Source organism: Ciconia boyciana, chromosome 2 (genome assembly GCF_034638445.1).
Source record: "Ciconia boyciana chromosome 2, ASM3463844v1, whole genome shotgun sequence".
Taxonomy (NCBI): Eukaryota; Metazoa; Chordata; class Aves; order Ciconiiformes; family Ciconiidae; genus Ciconia; species Ciconia boyciana.
The window spans coordinates 118,628,037-118,640,973 of record NC_132935.1 but is presented as its reverse complement, the minus strand read 5'-3'; the positions used below and the strand labels follow the sequence as shown (position 1 = coordinate 118,640,973).

Sequence of the window (12,937 nt, the reverse complement as noted above, 5' to 3'; positions counted from 1 at the left end):
TGACCAATTAAAAGCAGACATCACTTGGACCGTATTTCAAAAACAGCCCTTTCTGAATTTCTGCTTCTCATTAGCTTTATCCCTTATCAGGACATTTGCAAAACAGCACACAGAAGATTCCCAGGCATATGAGTTATTTCTTATTCCAAGAACAAAGGAGTTTAAAAAAAAAAAAACAACACAAAAGAACAGGTGATTAGTCAACATTTGCTAGCTGTTGGCAAATCCTGACTTTCTGACTTTTTTTTTTTCCTAAGAGCACTGTATTTTACAGCATTAACAATGTCATTGATCAGATGGAAGTGGCATATTTGAGAAAGAGGCAAAGCCTGTTCAGGTATATGTAACACTTTACCTTTGCTTCTTCTCAGTTATGAGGCATGAGGAGGATAAAGCTTGCAAGAACACTCCACCTCCCACTCATGATTCACATGTCATTGCCAGTATAGCTTAATTAGTTTTGCCCAGCTCTTTTTGAGATTGCATTCGGTAAGCTCAAACACAATTACCTGACTTAAATTCATCTTGTTGGTTTTTGTGTGATTTTTTCCTTCACATAACTCTTCAGAAATCGCTTTGTTCTTCCTCCACCTTCTTGATCTCTTTTCTAAATCATAATGGACTTCTTCAGTCTCACTGCTGTCCGAATACTCCAAGCTGGTTGCCTGTGGATTGAAATTTACATCCAGTTCTCCGTGGAAATGTTTTTTTTCCATTCTGGGCATATCACTTTGAGTTCTGCTTTGTAACCAGAGAAGTTTGCTAGGTCCTTTAGCTTCCTGGGAAGAGTTTACTGAAGATGTTTCAGAATCGGAGAACAGTGTCTCAGTATTGGTGTATAACCCAGAGGAAGGGGAGGTCACTGCCTGGTACTGATCATTGCCATAAACCCATTCAGTACCATACTGGGAATTGGTACAATAGAAATCGCCTGGTAATTGCCGAGGTCTCCGACGCAGCTTGTTCAAGGCCACATTCCAGTCGTAGTCATCCTCACTGTCTGAGCCCATCTCGTCATAGGCAGACACAATGCTAGATTCATTCTCCAAAGCTTCGAATACTTGACTCTTTGGTTTGGCGAGCATTCGAGGACGAGGCAAAGTGACATTCTGCAAAGCTACCCAGTTTCCATCAGTGCTTTGAAAAACAGAAGGCGGATCTATGAAAACGAAACAAGGACAATTATTGCTATGTGATCACAGTGTGAAAGGCTCATGTTACTTGCCAGTTTGCGATCAACTGGCCACAAATTGGAGGGTTCAACAAAACTAATGAACAAGTGCAAGTGTTTCTGCTACATGAATTCTCTCATGTTGTGAGCCATGCTGCTGTACTTTTAATCAGAAGCCACCACTTAAAGTAACAGTGATGACTATTTAAAATGTGAGAGTACTTGTACCCAAGCTTTTTTCTAAAAGAATTATTAGGAAGCCTGAGGGAACATCAGTATACAGACATGTATAAATCCTGTGTTTTGCAAATGTCTTCGATTCTGTGTGCAGTTCTGGTCCCCCATCCTGAAAAGGAAAGATGGAAAAAGGATCAGAGAAGAGCAACAAATGTTGCACCACGTTCTGAAACGGCTTCCATTCAAGGAATGATTAAGTAAGCCAGAGCTCTGCCATCTGGAGGAGAGCAGACTGAGAGGATATATGCTAAAAGAGATGGGGCAATCTCTTCCGACCTAACTACTAGAGGACATCAAGTGAAACTAGTGAAATCAAGGTTCAAAACAAACAAAAGAAAGAAGTGGGATGCAATGGGTACCAGACCTGTGAAGCTTCTTGCCTAAGGGTGTTATGGATGCTAGAAATTAATCTGGGATAAAACAGAGATGGCTATAGACAGGGAAGAGAAATCCACTGAGGTTTAGTAAATAAAGGAAAAACACTTCTAGCTGAGGTAGTCGTTAAGCTGAAAGTTTTGGAGGTTCAGAGCCTACTCAGAGGCAGCATGAAAAATACTTGCTTTCTCCTAATCTTTCCTAGGCTCTTGCGTATGGTTACAGTTACTGCTCTTGTATCCTAGACTAAATGAGCTTTTTGTTTGACCCAAGCACTGCTGCTTTTGTATTCTTACACTTTTTCAAAGTATGTTTTACAACTCTGACAGAAAAAAAATGCCACAAATATGGTCAAAAAGTGCTGTATAACTCACTGAATTGCATTTCTTCTAAATTTAGATTCCATTTCCAATCAAACTTGAAAAGTCCCTTCATGGGAAATGTGAATGTGTGATGACTCTACCTCCCACCGCAGTTGAATAGATATATATATTGCCATGGATTTACACAGTAATCTCAGCATACTGAATGAACTTTTCAGCCTTACAGATTCCTTCCATGGGTTCAAATTTGCCATTTTCAGAAAATTGTAGAAATACTTACTATAAACTATTAGTTTTCTAAAACTGTAAACAGAACATCACTATTTAAAAATGGAAGAAGTAAAATCTGGATAGTGTTGTAGATGATACTCAAGCATCTTGCATTACATGATTACAAATACTTGGAGCTCAAGAAGATGACTTTTTCCCTGGAATTGTTCATAAAGAACATAAGTATGCAGTAAGAAGGTGTGCTCAGTTTAAAAAAAAAAACCAAACCCCAAAAACTCTGTGGTGCACTACCACCAACAAAACACCCCCACAAAAAAGAAACAATAATTAAATAGTAATTAAACTTAGGAGCTATACAAGATTTAGAACAGGTTTTGTGTTTGTTACTCATTTGAGTCCTTTTGGCTTGTTTTCACTTCCTAAATTTCATGCCAATTCAGAGAACTTGAGAAAATACATCACCTAAGGCATTCTTAGTTCTGCTTAAAAAGAAATCAAAATAGATATAGTTTTCTTGTAGCAGTGACCAGCTGAGGATATAACTGAAGTCAGGTTTACAGGGAGAACTAATAACTCTTTATTGTAACAGCTGATTTTGGAGAAAAAAAGAATACAAGCTATCAAGCATAAGGAACTTCTGCTTGTTCACTTTTTCCAACTATGCTCACTAATCTAAGTATAGGATTCTCTTAAGAGAAAGAGGACCTTTCCTTAAAAACATTGTTCCTTCAAATAAAGCAAACAGCTCTGCAAAATATAAATCTCCAACAGGAGTTGAATTCAGCTGCACCACGTTACACAAAAGGAATGCAGTGAGTGCCACATCATTATACTTTTTTCTCTCCCAAAACATATCCCCTTATTTTGTTCAGCAACAACACATAAGAATCGGTCAAACAACTTCAGTTAACTGAAGAAAGGACAGGATAGTAGTTGATTACATCTTAGAGGGTAAGCAAGGTGGAAAGGAAAGCCATTGAGAGCTTTATATTCAGAAAGCTGACTCAGTTTTATCCCAGCTTCAAGTAATGTCAAATGGTCCACTCCTGATTTTCCAAAACGAAGTCACTTACTTGAAAGAATGGATTTTGCACACAATTCTTTGGGTATACCCTATAATTTATCCATGTGAAAATGAAAATAGATTTAAGAAGTCTCATTGTGAAACTATTGGTAACGGGGAAAAAAGCACTAATTCATTATTTGGCTCTTGAGTCATCATTTAAACCAGTGTAAACTGTAATCAAAATGAATTGTGAACTGCTTTTTGGCTACATGACTAAAAAGCGCACTGATTTTACCGCTCCAAACTCTTGGTTGAGATTTCTTTCGTTGTCTGTATCCTAATACAGAGCTGCTTACTACTGCATAGGTGAGATCATATTTACATAAATTAGAACAATCAGGTATTTACTATAAGCTCAACAGGCACCACAATTTCATCACAAATGTGGTTCTTAGATGAAAGAAGCAGAACAAATCCTCTGAGTAGAGCACCTGAAAGGAAACTGGGTCAAATTGTCATTCTGCTATGGTTAAACAATTGTTAAGTACTAAATTGCTTAACAGTTGAATTCAATGGGATTGAAGTGGGTTCTTAAATTTAAGCACCCAATTAACTGCTTTACTGAAAATAGGCCTTCCACCAAAATGCCCAGGAGAACAACACTTCTGACAGGGGGCTGAATGAGCAGTTCACAAAGTAATGCATACTTAGTTAAGTCAGATTTTAGTAGTATTTCACTATCACTTTCTTTTTGGGGGGGAGGAGGGGACACTGTCTAATTTTCAGTCTCCCAGGTTATCAACTGGCATTACAGATAAACGAATTGAATTGATGGGCAGCCCCCATCCCTCATCCCCACTACACCTAAACACATGTTTTGGTGGCTTCTGCTTGCCAGCACCTAGTGAGCCAGCTGTGAAAGTTACAGCACCAGTAAACTCACCCTAAAAAAAGGAAGTTTTCTGCTTTTTAGCTTCATGAAACAATTTGCTACAGGGGTCAGATGGGCTCTACAGCTGTTACAAGAGAAGCAGCAGAAACAAGCAGATGCTGTCATGGGAGGACATGCAGATACGTTAGCTTTGCTATCCCCCGTCACCTAGGGCCAGGGGCCGCTGCTGCAGTGAGTAGTTCAGCCCTTCCCCTTGTGCAGCTGTGGGGATGAAAACTAACCAGCTCTTCTGTGCAGCAGTTGCCTGGTGCTACACTCTTGTAGCCTTGGGAACACTACAGCCAGAACAAGAGAGGCAGTGGAAATGGGACCCCTCCAAGAGCAGGAACCACCTTCTTCAATGAGAGCCTGTACTTATGTCATCTTGAAGTAAGCAGGGAATTGCATTCTATCCCAGGGTGCTGATTCAGGAATGGGACTGACTTAGGAAGCTACTCACCATCCATATTCACATCCATACCTAACGCACAGCAAGACAGAGGACATAAATCTAGGGAAACTGCTGGTCTGTGAAGTTCCTACTCATACAGCTTCCTCAAACTTGTGTGGAAGCAGCAGTTAGTAGGGCTGCACAGAACGCTGCATTGGTGAATTCATCAGAGTTGAAAATAAAGGTGCAAGGAGGAATCCTAAATGTGAATTATTTCACTGTTTGGTTCACCACGTAACCTCATGAACAGTTAACGTGCAACAGAAGGGAGACTATGGGCAGATACAAACTCCTTCAACTGGAGGACAGATAACCAGGTGACAAAGCAGGGCCCTTGGGCTCTTATGTCTTAGAAGCTCTGAAATGTATCCAAATTAGATGCCTACTGTTTCCTAACAGCCTAAAATCAACTCCCCAAAGGCCCAAATTTTGAATATTTTCTTGGGTGAAAAAAAAGGTAAGATAAGCAATGACACAGCCCAATGAAATCATGACACGCAGCATCACCAAATAGACATTATTTTACATGTGACCCCTGCAAGCACAGAGGTCAGCAGAAATTTCCTGGAGAAGGTCCTTGCTTTAAGTTGTATTTATTCCACATGTGAGTGAGAACCAAAAAAAGAATCATATTCGTACTAGAAATATTTACTTGTTTCATTTAGCCTGTCCACACTTTTCCAGCTGGGTAACGCAGAGAGCTTGCGCTCCTTCTGTTTCCTGAATTGTCCTTTTTGCTGCCTCCAAAGAGCCTCAGTCACAGATGATGCAGGGTCTAGTCCTTTACTGGGCATATCTTCACTAGCCAGGGAGAATGCAGACTGAGACCTCTGTGGGAATAAAAATCAAAGAGTATAATTTAAAAATAGAAATACTTAATTATCAAACTCTTTACCATAATTAGCATGAATATTCAGTTACCCATGGAAGTGTGGAATCTGCTAGCATCCAGAAATGGAATTTAATGTGTTCAAAAGAATTGTTTCAGCACTAGATTGCTTATTTATGTGCATTTCTGATGCTATGCAAGGAGGCAGGAAATTGTTTATACTACCATGGACCAGATGGAAAGAAATAATTAAGGTGAAGTTGTTAGTAATGTGCTTGGTGAGGACTGATATCTAACTGCTTCGACTCAAGCTAACCAGAAAGAGATACCATTGCGGTGAGACATGATGACCTATTGTTGGCTCAACAGGCCATCTGGTGTAACAATTTGCAGAAGTTAAAAATTAAAAAAAAAGCAAACAAACAGCCTGTTCCCCAGAAACAGATGTGCAACAACTGATTTTAATGCAGAATTCTTTTGTTTGCTAGGACATACATGTCACACAATATGCTGAGCAGTTTTATGCAGTCTTGCTATAGAAGCCAACATAGCTTACAACTGCACATCTGTTTGTTTCTAGGAGGGTCACATTTCAAGTCAAAATGGGGTAAAATACTGTTGTGATTGTTAATGAGTCCTGACTGCTACTGAGGGGAAGGGGAAGGCGCTTTCCTTTGGATCTACATAAATAGATCAGACATTTCAGTTTTGACTTCGGCACTGGGGTCAGTTACAGAAGTCACATTTAAATTTGGCCAGATTTTAAAAAACTGTGAAAGCTGGTAGTGTCCTGCTGATTTCAGGAGAACTCACTCTTACATATCAAATCACATATCTAATTCTAGAAACAAGGCTACAGCAGCTCAAGTCAAGTTTTAACATCTGGCTGACACTATTTTGCTGGAGCATAATTTTTTTTTTTTTAAATTAATAACTTTGCTTTTGATGACAGTACATGCTTAGGAAGCTTGAATGGCAAAAGAGATCACTTTTTCAAACAACAATTAGCTTTTTTCCCCATAACTTTTTACCACTCAAAACCTCTGTCTTGGCCTTCACAACAGAGTTGGTAAAAGACTCATTAAGATTCATTAAGTATGCTTTCAAGTGGCTCAGCTTCTTTACACAGGCCAAGATGGCACTCTCGAATCTTTGTACATTTTAACTGATGTTCAAATTACAAATAATTAACTGAAACTGTTAATCTCAAAAGGGCCAGTCTTTGCCTGCATCAGAGCTCTACTTTGCACTGGTGCAGATGAGGAAAAGGATAACTTGACTTTCAGCTATTTTCAAGTCCCTTCAATTTGCAGGACAGCATAAGCATTGCTGGGAGTCCTGCTGGCTTGAAAGCAACACTTACACCACTTTTCTGGCTGCACCTCCTCCCATCTGAAATGCTCCTGTGTGGGACCCATGTACCATGCCAGAAGATTTAATTAACTGCAATTCTTCCTGTATCCTTGGCTCAGCAGTATGATTTCATAACAGATTCAGTAAAAAGAAACACAACCAAGCACCAGGGTTTAGTTTGGCTTCTGAACTCTGGAGGAAAAGCCAGAATTATTGCCCTAGAATCAAATATTTTCTGTAACTGCAATAACCGCGTAACTTGGTTAATCCTGTCCATGCAAAGACACAGGTCCTAACGTGATGCATTGGAGTGTCTCCTTTCAAATTCAGTGACATGAACTACTAAAAATAAGCTCATAGGACTGTATAACTTCATTATAGGGAATCTTTCAGATGAGTCACTTTCACAAACCAGCTATATTCAAGTGTATATTTAGGCTGTTTCAAACCTCAAACTAGATCTTCAAGTGATCAAGATCATCTGAATCCTCCTTAACTCCTTAACCCTGTAAAAGGGTTAATAATTTAACACAATACAGACAGGTACATAAATTGTTTTGCTATAGGAATTTGCTCATTAACTTTGATTTCATCCTGCCAGGATATATGGACAATATAAACAATTCTGCCACAAATCTGCAGCCTGAACTATGACAAGTTCTAACTGTGCTGTGGCTCACTTCTCATTGTAAAGCAAGAACTACCGAACTTCCCATTCTTACAATAAATTAGGTCCAGTTCACATCTGCCATATCCTCTGATATCTTTGTGTTAAAGTTGTTACGTACTGAAAGCAGCAAGTTGTGGCTGTCACTATTTTCACAGTACCAAGAATATCCCCTCAGAGCACATTCTTTTTCCACATATATGGCAAATACAGAGAGATAAGAGATGCTGAAGAGCCCAGAAGAAGGAATATCCTGCAGTTTAATCACTAGTATCTATTTTCCCTTATTACTTAAAGAACATAATAATAAGGAGAAGAAAAAAAAATCAGGAAAAACTTAAGTAGTCTGTTTAATGATAACCTGGGCTCAGATAATGAAAGTAACATGTTTTTTCTTATTATGTAAAATGTGTAGGTTTGACAACTTTTCTGGTGTTTTGTTTAAATGGCAGCTTCTCGCCTGCCTACTCGCTGTTTCATAAACATCACAGTAAAAGCTGCATCGCAGTGATGGCAGTGTCTGCACTTAGCTCTCAACTAACCTGAGACCCACCAGCAGCTTAGCCCTGGCAACGCAGAACTTGGCACGGGCTATGAAACCTGCTGAAGGAGCTCAGCAATCCTGCCCTCAGACCCACGCTTCCACAGCAACACCGCTACGAGCATTGTCTGAGCAATTTAAAGATAGCTCAGGTGTGTCTACGCTATAGGGCAGATATATCTTTCAGAAGGACTAGAAACACAACAGCTTGAAGGATTTAAAAAAGAGAAGATGAGCATGATGGACAAAAAGCACTGAAAAACAAGGAAGCATAGAAAAGAAAGTAGACACAGTCCCATGTGGTATAGCAGCTTAGGATCTCAAATAAGCTTATCCAAACCACCTTATCTAAAACAAGCTGATTCTTTTAAACTGTGTGCTGAAACTTTTGGATCAGATCAGAGGGAAACTGCTCTCCACAGTTTCTGCCAACTCTTTGTGGAGAGCAGGAAATTGGTATTATGCAGGAACTGCTGCTAATTCCCAGGAAAACCCCTCCAAATGCAGCAAGGGAAAAAGCTTTTGGTGCCTCCAAAGCTTGGCTTGAGGCCATCCTCATCCTTTTTCTACACTTTATGTGAATTTTTGATAAAATCTGTCTTGGACTGCTCTGCTAGAAGTACCGCCTCTTCTCACTGAAGATGGTTCAATGTCACAGAAAGCTCAAGGGGAGAAAAGTAATGCCAAGCTAAAATAGCTTGACTGCACCCCTGCATTCAGATCCTGAAAAAGGATGAAATTATGCTACTGGAAGAGGCTGTTGAACTAGCACTCTTCACTACTACTTTTGTAGTCCTCTGTAGTTCTTGTATTTGGAGAGATTTAAATGATCAAGAAGTGACAGTGCTCTAATAAGCTCCAATTAAGAAGAGTAAATAAAAGTAGAGGATTAGGTTAATTTCTTGTTCTGAAAGTTAGTTCTATATAGGCATGGAAGGACAGATAGTAGAATTGTGTTTTACTCAGACAAGTATGGGTGGAAAGAAGGTGTAAATATTCATCCCTGATAGCAGTTCAGATCACTGGTAATACCAATAATGATACAAAAAAGGAGTGTCAATAGCCAAGCCTGGTGTCGGAATAGGACAGAAGCATATCCTGGCATGAGAACAAATCAGTCTACATTGGCATAAACATGGCCATTTTTTTCAGAGCACAAAAGCAAATGTTTGTCCACAAGTTTATCTCCAATCAATTACCGGCCTGCCTGATGACTCTATCTGAAAAGCAAATGACTCAAGACCTCCTTTTGTTGCTTTTCCAATTAAAAGTAAACTAGGAAGTTAGTTATTTGGTGTGAGGTTACACAGCGAAAGCTCTAATCTTGGTCGACACATTTGCATCAACTTCAACTCAGCTGGCACCACTAACTCAACAGTCCTACAGCTATAGCATGGGCTTCAGCATGGGCTACAAACCTATGCACATGCCTCCCTAAGCTGCTGACTTCACTGCCACACTTACCTGTGGCAGGCAGCAGAAGTACACATTACTGTGCTGCATTTGCGCTTCCCTTGTCACAGAGATAACAGCCCGTCTGTAGATCCACAGGAGACATTCTTCCCTTGTGGACATTTACATAGGAAGGAAAACACTGAACATAAGGGAACAGGATTGAGAAGCCTACCTGTGGGCTGGTGCTCCATGTAGTTTCCCTGTGCATGGATGCAGGAAAGTCCTGGAGGTAAGGCCAGCTACCCTAATAGGCTCTTGGATCGGTTCGCATTAGAACAAGGGATACTTACCGACCAAATGGAGGAGTCATAGCCCTGAATCTTTACCAATTGCCTATAAACTTGGACAGCAACAAGATCTCAGGGCAGAAGAACCAATCCAGTCTATTTTCCAAAAGTATCCAAATAATACAACAGCCTAAATATGATTTTCAAAAGGAGGCAGGAATGTAGGAGCTTTGGTCCTGATTTATAAAGACATGAGAGGTCAAGAAGATCCTTCCCTCCCAGCTAAAGCCACTGGCACCTTTTCTAACCAGAAGTTCTGGTTCCTCAGCAAAAAACCCCTGTCAGCCAGGTGCTATTTTAGGTGTATTTATTTGTGATTAATTACAAGGCTGCCCTGTATGTTTACAGTCAGGCACTAAGGTACTGCAACTGTTAGTTTCTGCAATGAATTAGTACATCAGCAGGTGGCATTGCAACCCAACAGGTCATTTGCTATGTTCACTGCACACACTCCTCGGAGGCATGTGCTGCATACTGGATTGCTGTGCAGTACAGCACAGCTTGCAAAATATAGTTACAGTATTGACAGGCATTTCCAAACACTTTAGTTAGATGAGTTCCCCACCAAATCCTGCCTACTGGCATCTGCTGTGAGATGTTTGTTTCAAAAAGAAATTCCAGACACATTATTATTCTCTTTTTTTTACCCCTCTTCAGGGGATTTCTGCTGCATAATTATAATGTCTGGATGGGGAGAACTCAGGCTTTGTCTTGTACTGGGCTAGCACTAAAAGGAACCATTTTTGCATGGACAGTCCTGTTTCATTGCTGGCCTTCAAAAAAAAAAAAAAGGAAAAAGACAATGTGGTTTCTGAAGATTAAAGAAGGAAGGAGTGAATAAAAAGTAATCACATACAATGTCTCCTATTACTTAAGAAATATAAATATTCCATCTTCTGTCTATAACAATTTACACGTTCATGCTTTTGAACACTGAATAAATAAAAACAAGTAACCAAAAGCAAGAACAACTTTTTATAAAACATACTTGTGAATATTGAGTCTAAAGTTGATAATCTATGGATTATTTACCTTGAATAACTCTCTTAAATGTATGCATACTGTTTAGAGACATGTCCCAGTTTCAGCTGGGATAGAGTTAATTTTCTTCCTAGTAGCTGGTATACTGCTGTGTTTTGGATTTAGTATGAGAATAATGTTGGTAACACACTGATGTTTTAGTTGTTGCTAAGTAATGTTTACACCAGTCAAGGACTTTTCAGCTTCCCATGCTCTGCCGGGCCACAAGAAGCTGGGAGGGGGCACAGTCAGGACAGGTGACCCCAACTGGCCAGAGGGCTATTCCATACCATACGGCCTCATGCTCAGTATATAAACTGGGGGGAGTTGGCCGGGGGGCAGTGATCGCTGCTCAGGGACTGGCTGGGCATCGGTCAGTGGGTGGTAAGTGGTTGCATCACTTGTTTTTTTGTTGTTTTGCCCTGGGTTTTGTTCCTCTCTCTCTGTTTTCCTTTTCATTATGATTTATTATTGTTGTTGTTATTACTACTATTATTATTTTATTTTATTTCAATTATTAAACTGTTCTTATCTCAACCCATGAGTTTTCTTACTTTTGCTCTTCAGATTCTCTCCCCCATCCCACGGGGGGGGGGCGAGCGGCTGTGTGGTGCTTAGCTGCCTACTGAGGCTAAACCAGGGCAAGAGACAATATAAATATTTTGCTCTACATTCTTCCTCAAAAGATGAAAGAGTAAGGGTAATTCCTCTTTCTTCTAAAGAGAAGCCAAAATGGTAATTCAAAATAGATCCCAACAGCAACTGACTGAACTCTACAAAGGATATTCTGGATCATGCATGTTTTTCTCCTCACTTCCCTCCTATTTCACCCTATTTCTTCATTCTGGTTTAACTAGTAAAACTGTAATTTCTTCTGCACTTATTTAGAGTAGATCAAGGATTCTCCCAAGCTTCAGGAGGGACTGAGAACCTCTGGTGCCACAAGGATAAGGCAGCTGCAGGGTCACCACGGCAGGAGTCCTTGCAGGCACTGGGACCTCAACACTGGGGCTGAGGGCAGGGAGGGCACCTCTGGATCTGGGCAGCAGAGTCCTGTGGTGTGCAAGCTCTGACCTGTGGGGCAGCTGTTAGCTTCGGCTTTAAAGATTACCTTGTTTATTCAGAGAAGCAGCCTAGAACTGACAGCACAAGCACAGATGACAGATGCAACCTTAACCGTCCCCTCTCCTCACCCACAAATTCTATGGCTATGTCTGCTAGCGGTGCAGCAAAAACCCTTGCCTGCTTCTCATCTGTGCTCTATGAAACCAATCAATGCACGGACAGAACCAGCAGGTCCCACCCACCTGAGCAAATACAGTAGCAATCCCTAAGCATGCACAGATAACGCATCCTTTGGTAAGTAAACTCCCCCAGCAGGAAGGAGACAGTATGAGCTTGCCAACGGTGCCACTCTGCCACAGCCTATTTATCCCTGGAAGTGATTTTCGCTCTGCTGAAATGTATGCAGTCCAGACATTTAGCAGTGGGAGTGAAATACCAAGGGCTTCAAGCATCTGTTCCTTAGTTAATCTTGTATGTGGCAAAGTATCTCTTAACAACCCTATGGCTTCTGAAAAAGGGCAAGAACAGGCAGATGAATGGGAGATTTTCACACTCAATTGAAAGAAAACTCCCTTCTTCATGCCCTGACGTAAACCCTGGTTAGGATATCCTGGCCATCAGGGCAAACCCTTGAATAACAGACTGGGAGAAAGCAAAGATGACTGCTCCCTCTCCTGCAAAAGCCTTAGAGCTTCCAGGGTCTGCCCAAGCTGGCTTGTTGCTCGCTAGTGACAAAGACATAGCCCAGCTGCACTTTAGGTGGACTTGCCATCCTTCTACTGGCCTCTCAGGCAGCTGATCCCCTTAAAAGCCTTGTTCCTTTAAAAGGAGTACAAAGATAACTCTTGGTTAATCAGGAATGGGTCTGTCAGCAATATAAATTGCACAGGTGTGCAATAATATGTAGAGCCACATTTGGGTGTGCATTTATTTTGGTTCAGTTTGGATTAGCTGACCTTCAGGATCTGGAGATGGGTTGCAAGGGAGAGAGGCAG

General features: G+C 40.7%; 1 protein-coding gene across 2 annotated transcripts in view; it reads right to left on the bottom strand.

Annotated features, from left to right (window-relative positions):
- MYRIP (myosin VIIA and Rab interacting protein) overlaps positions 1-12,937 on the bottom strand; it is a 223,514-nt gene that overhangs the window by 32,018 nt on the left and 178,559 nt on the right. For both annotated transcript variants that reach the window (XM_072851423.1, XM_072851424.1), the window contains 2 exons: positions 5,378-5,555; positions 510-1,159 (listed from right to left, as the gene is read on the bottom strand). In XM_072851423.1, the coding sequence (XP_072707524.1) occupies positions 510-1,159; positions 5,378-5,555 (828 nt within the window). The remainder of the gene's footprint in view (positions 1-509; positions 1,160-5,377; positions 5,556-12,937) is intronic.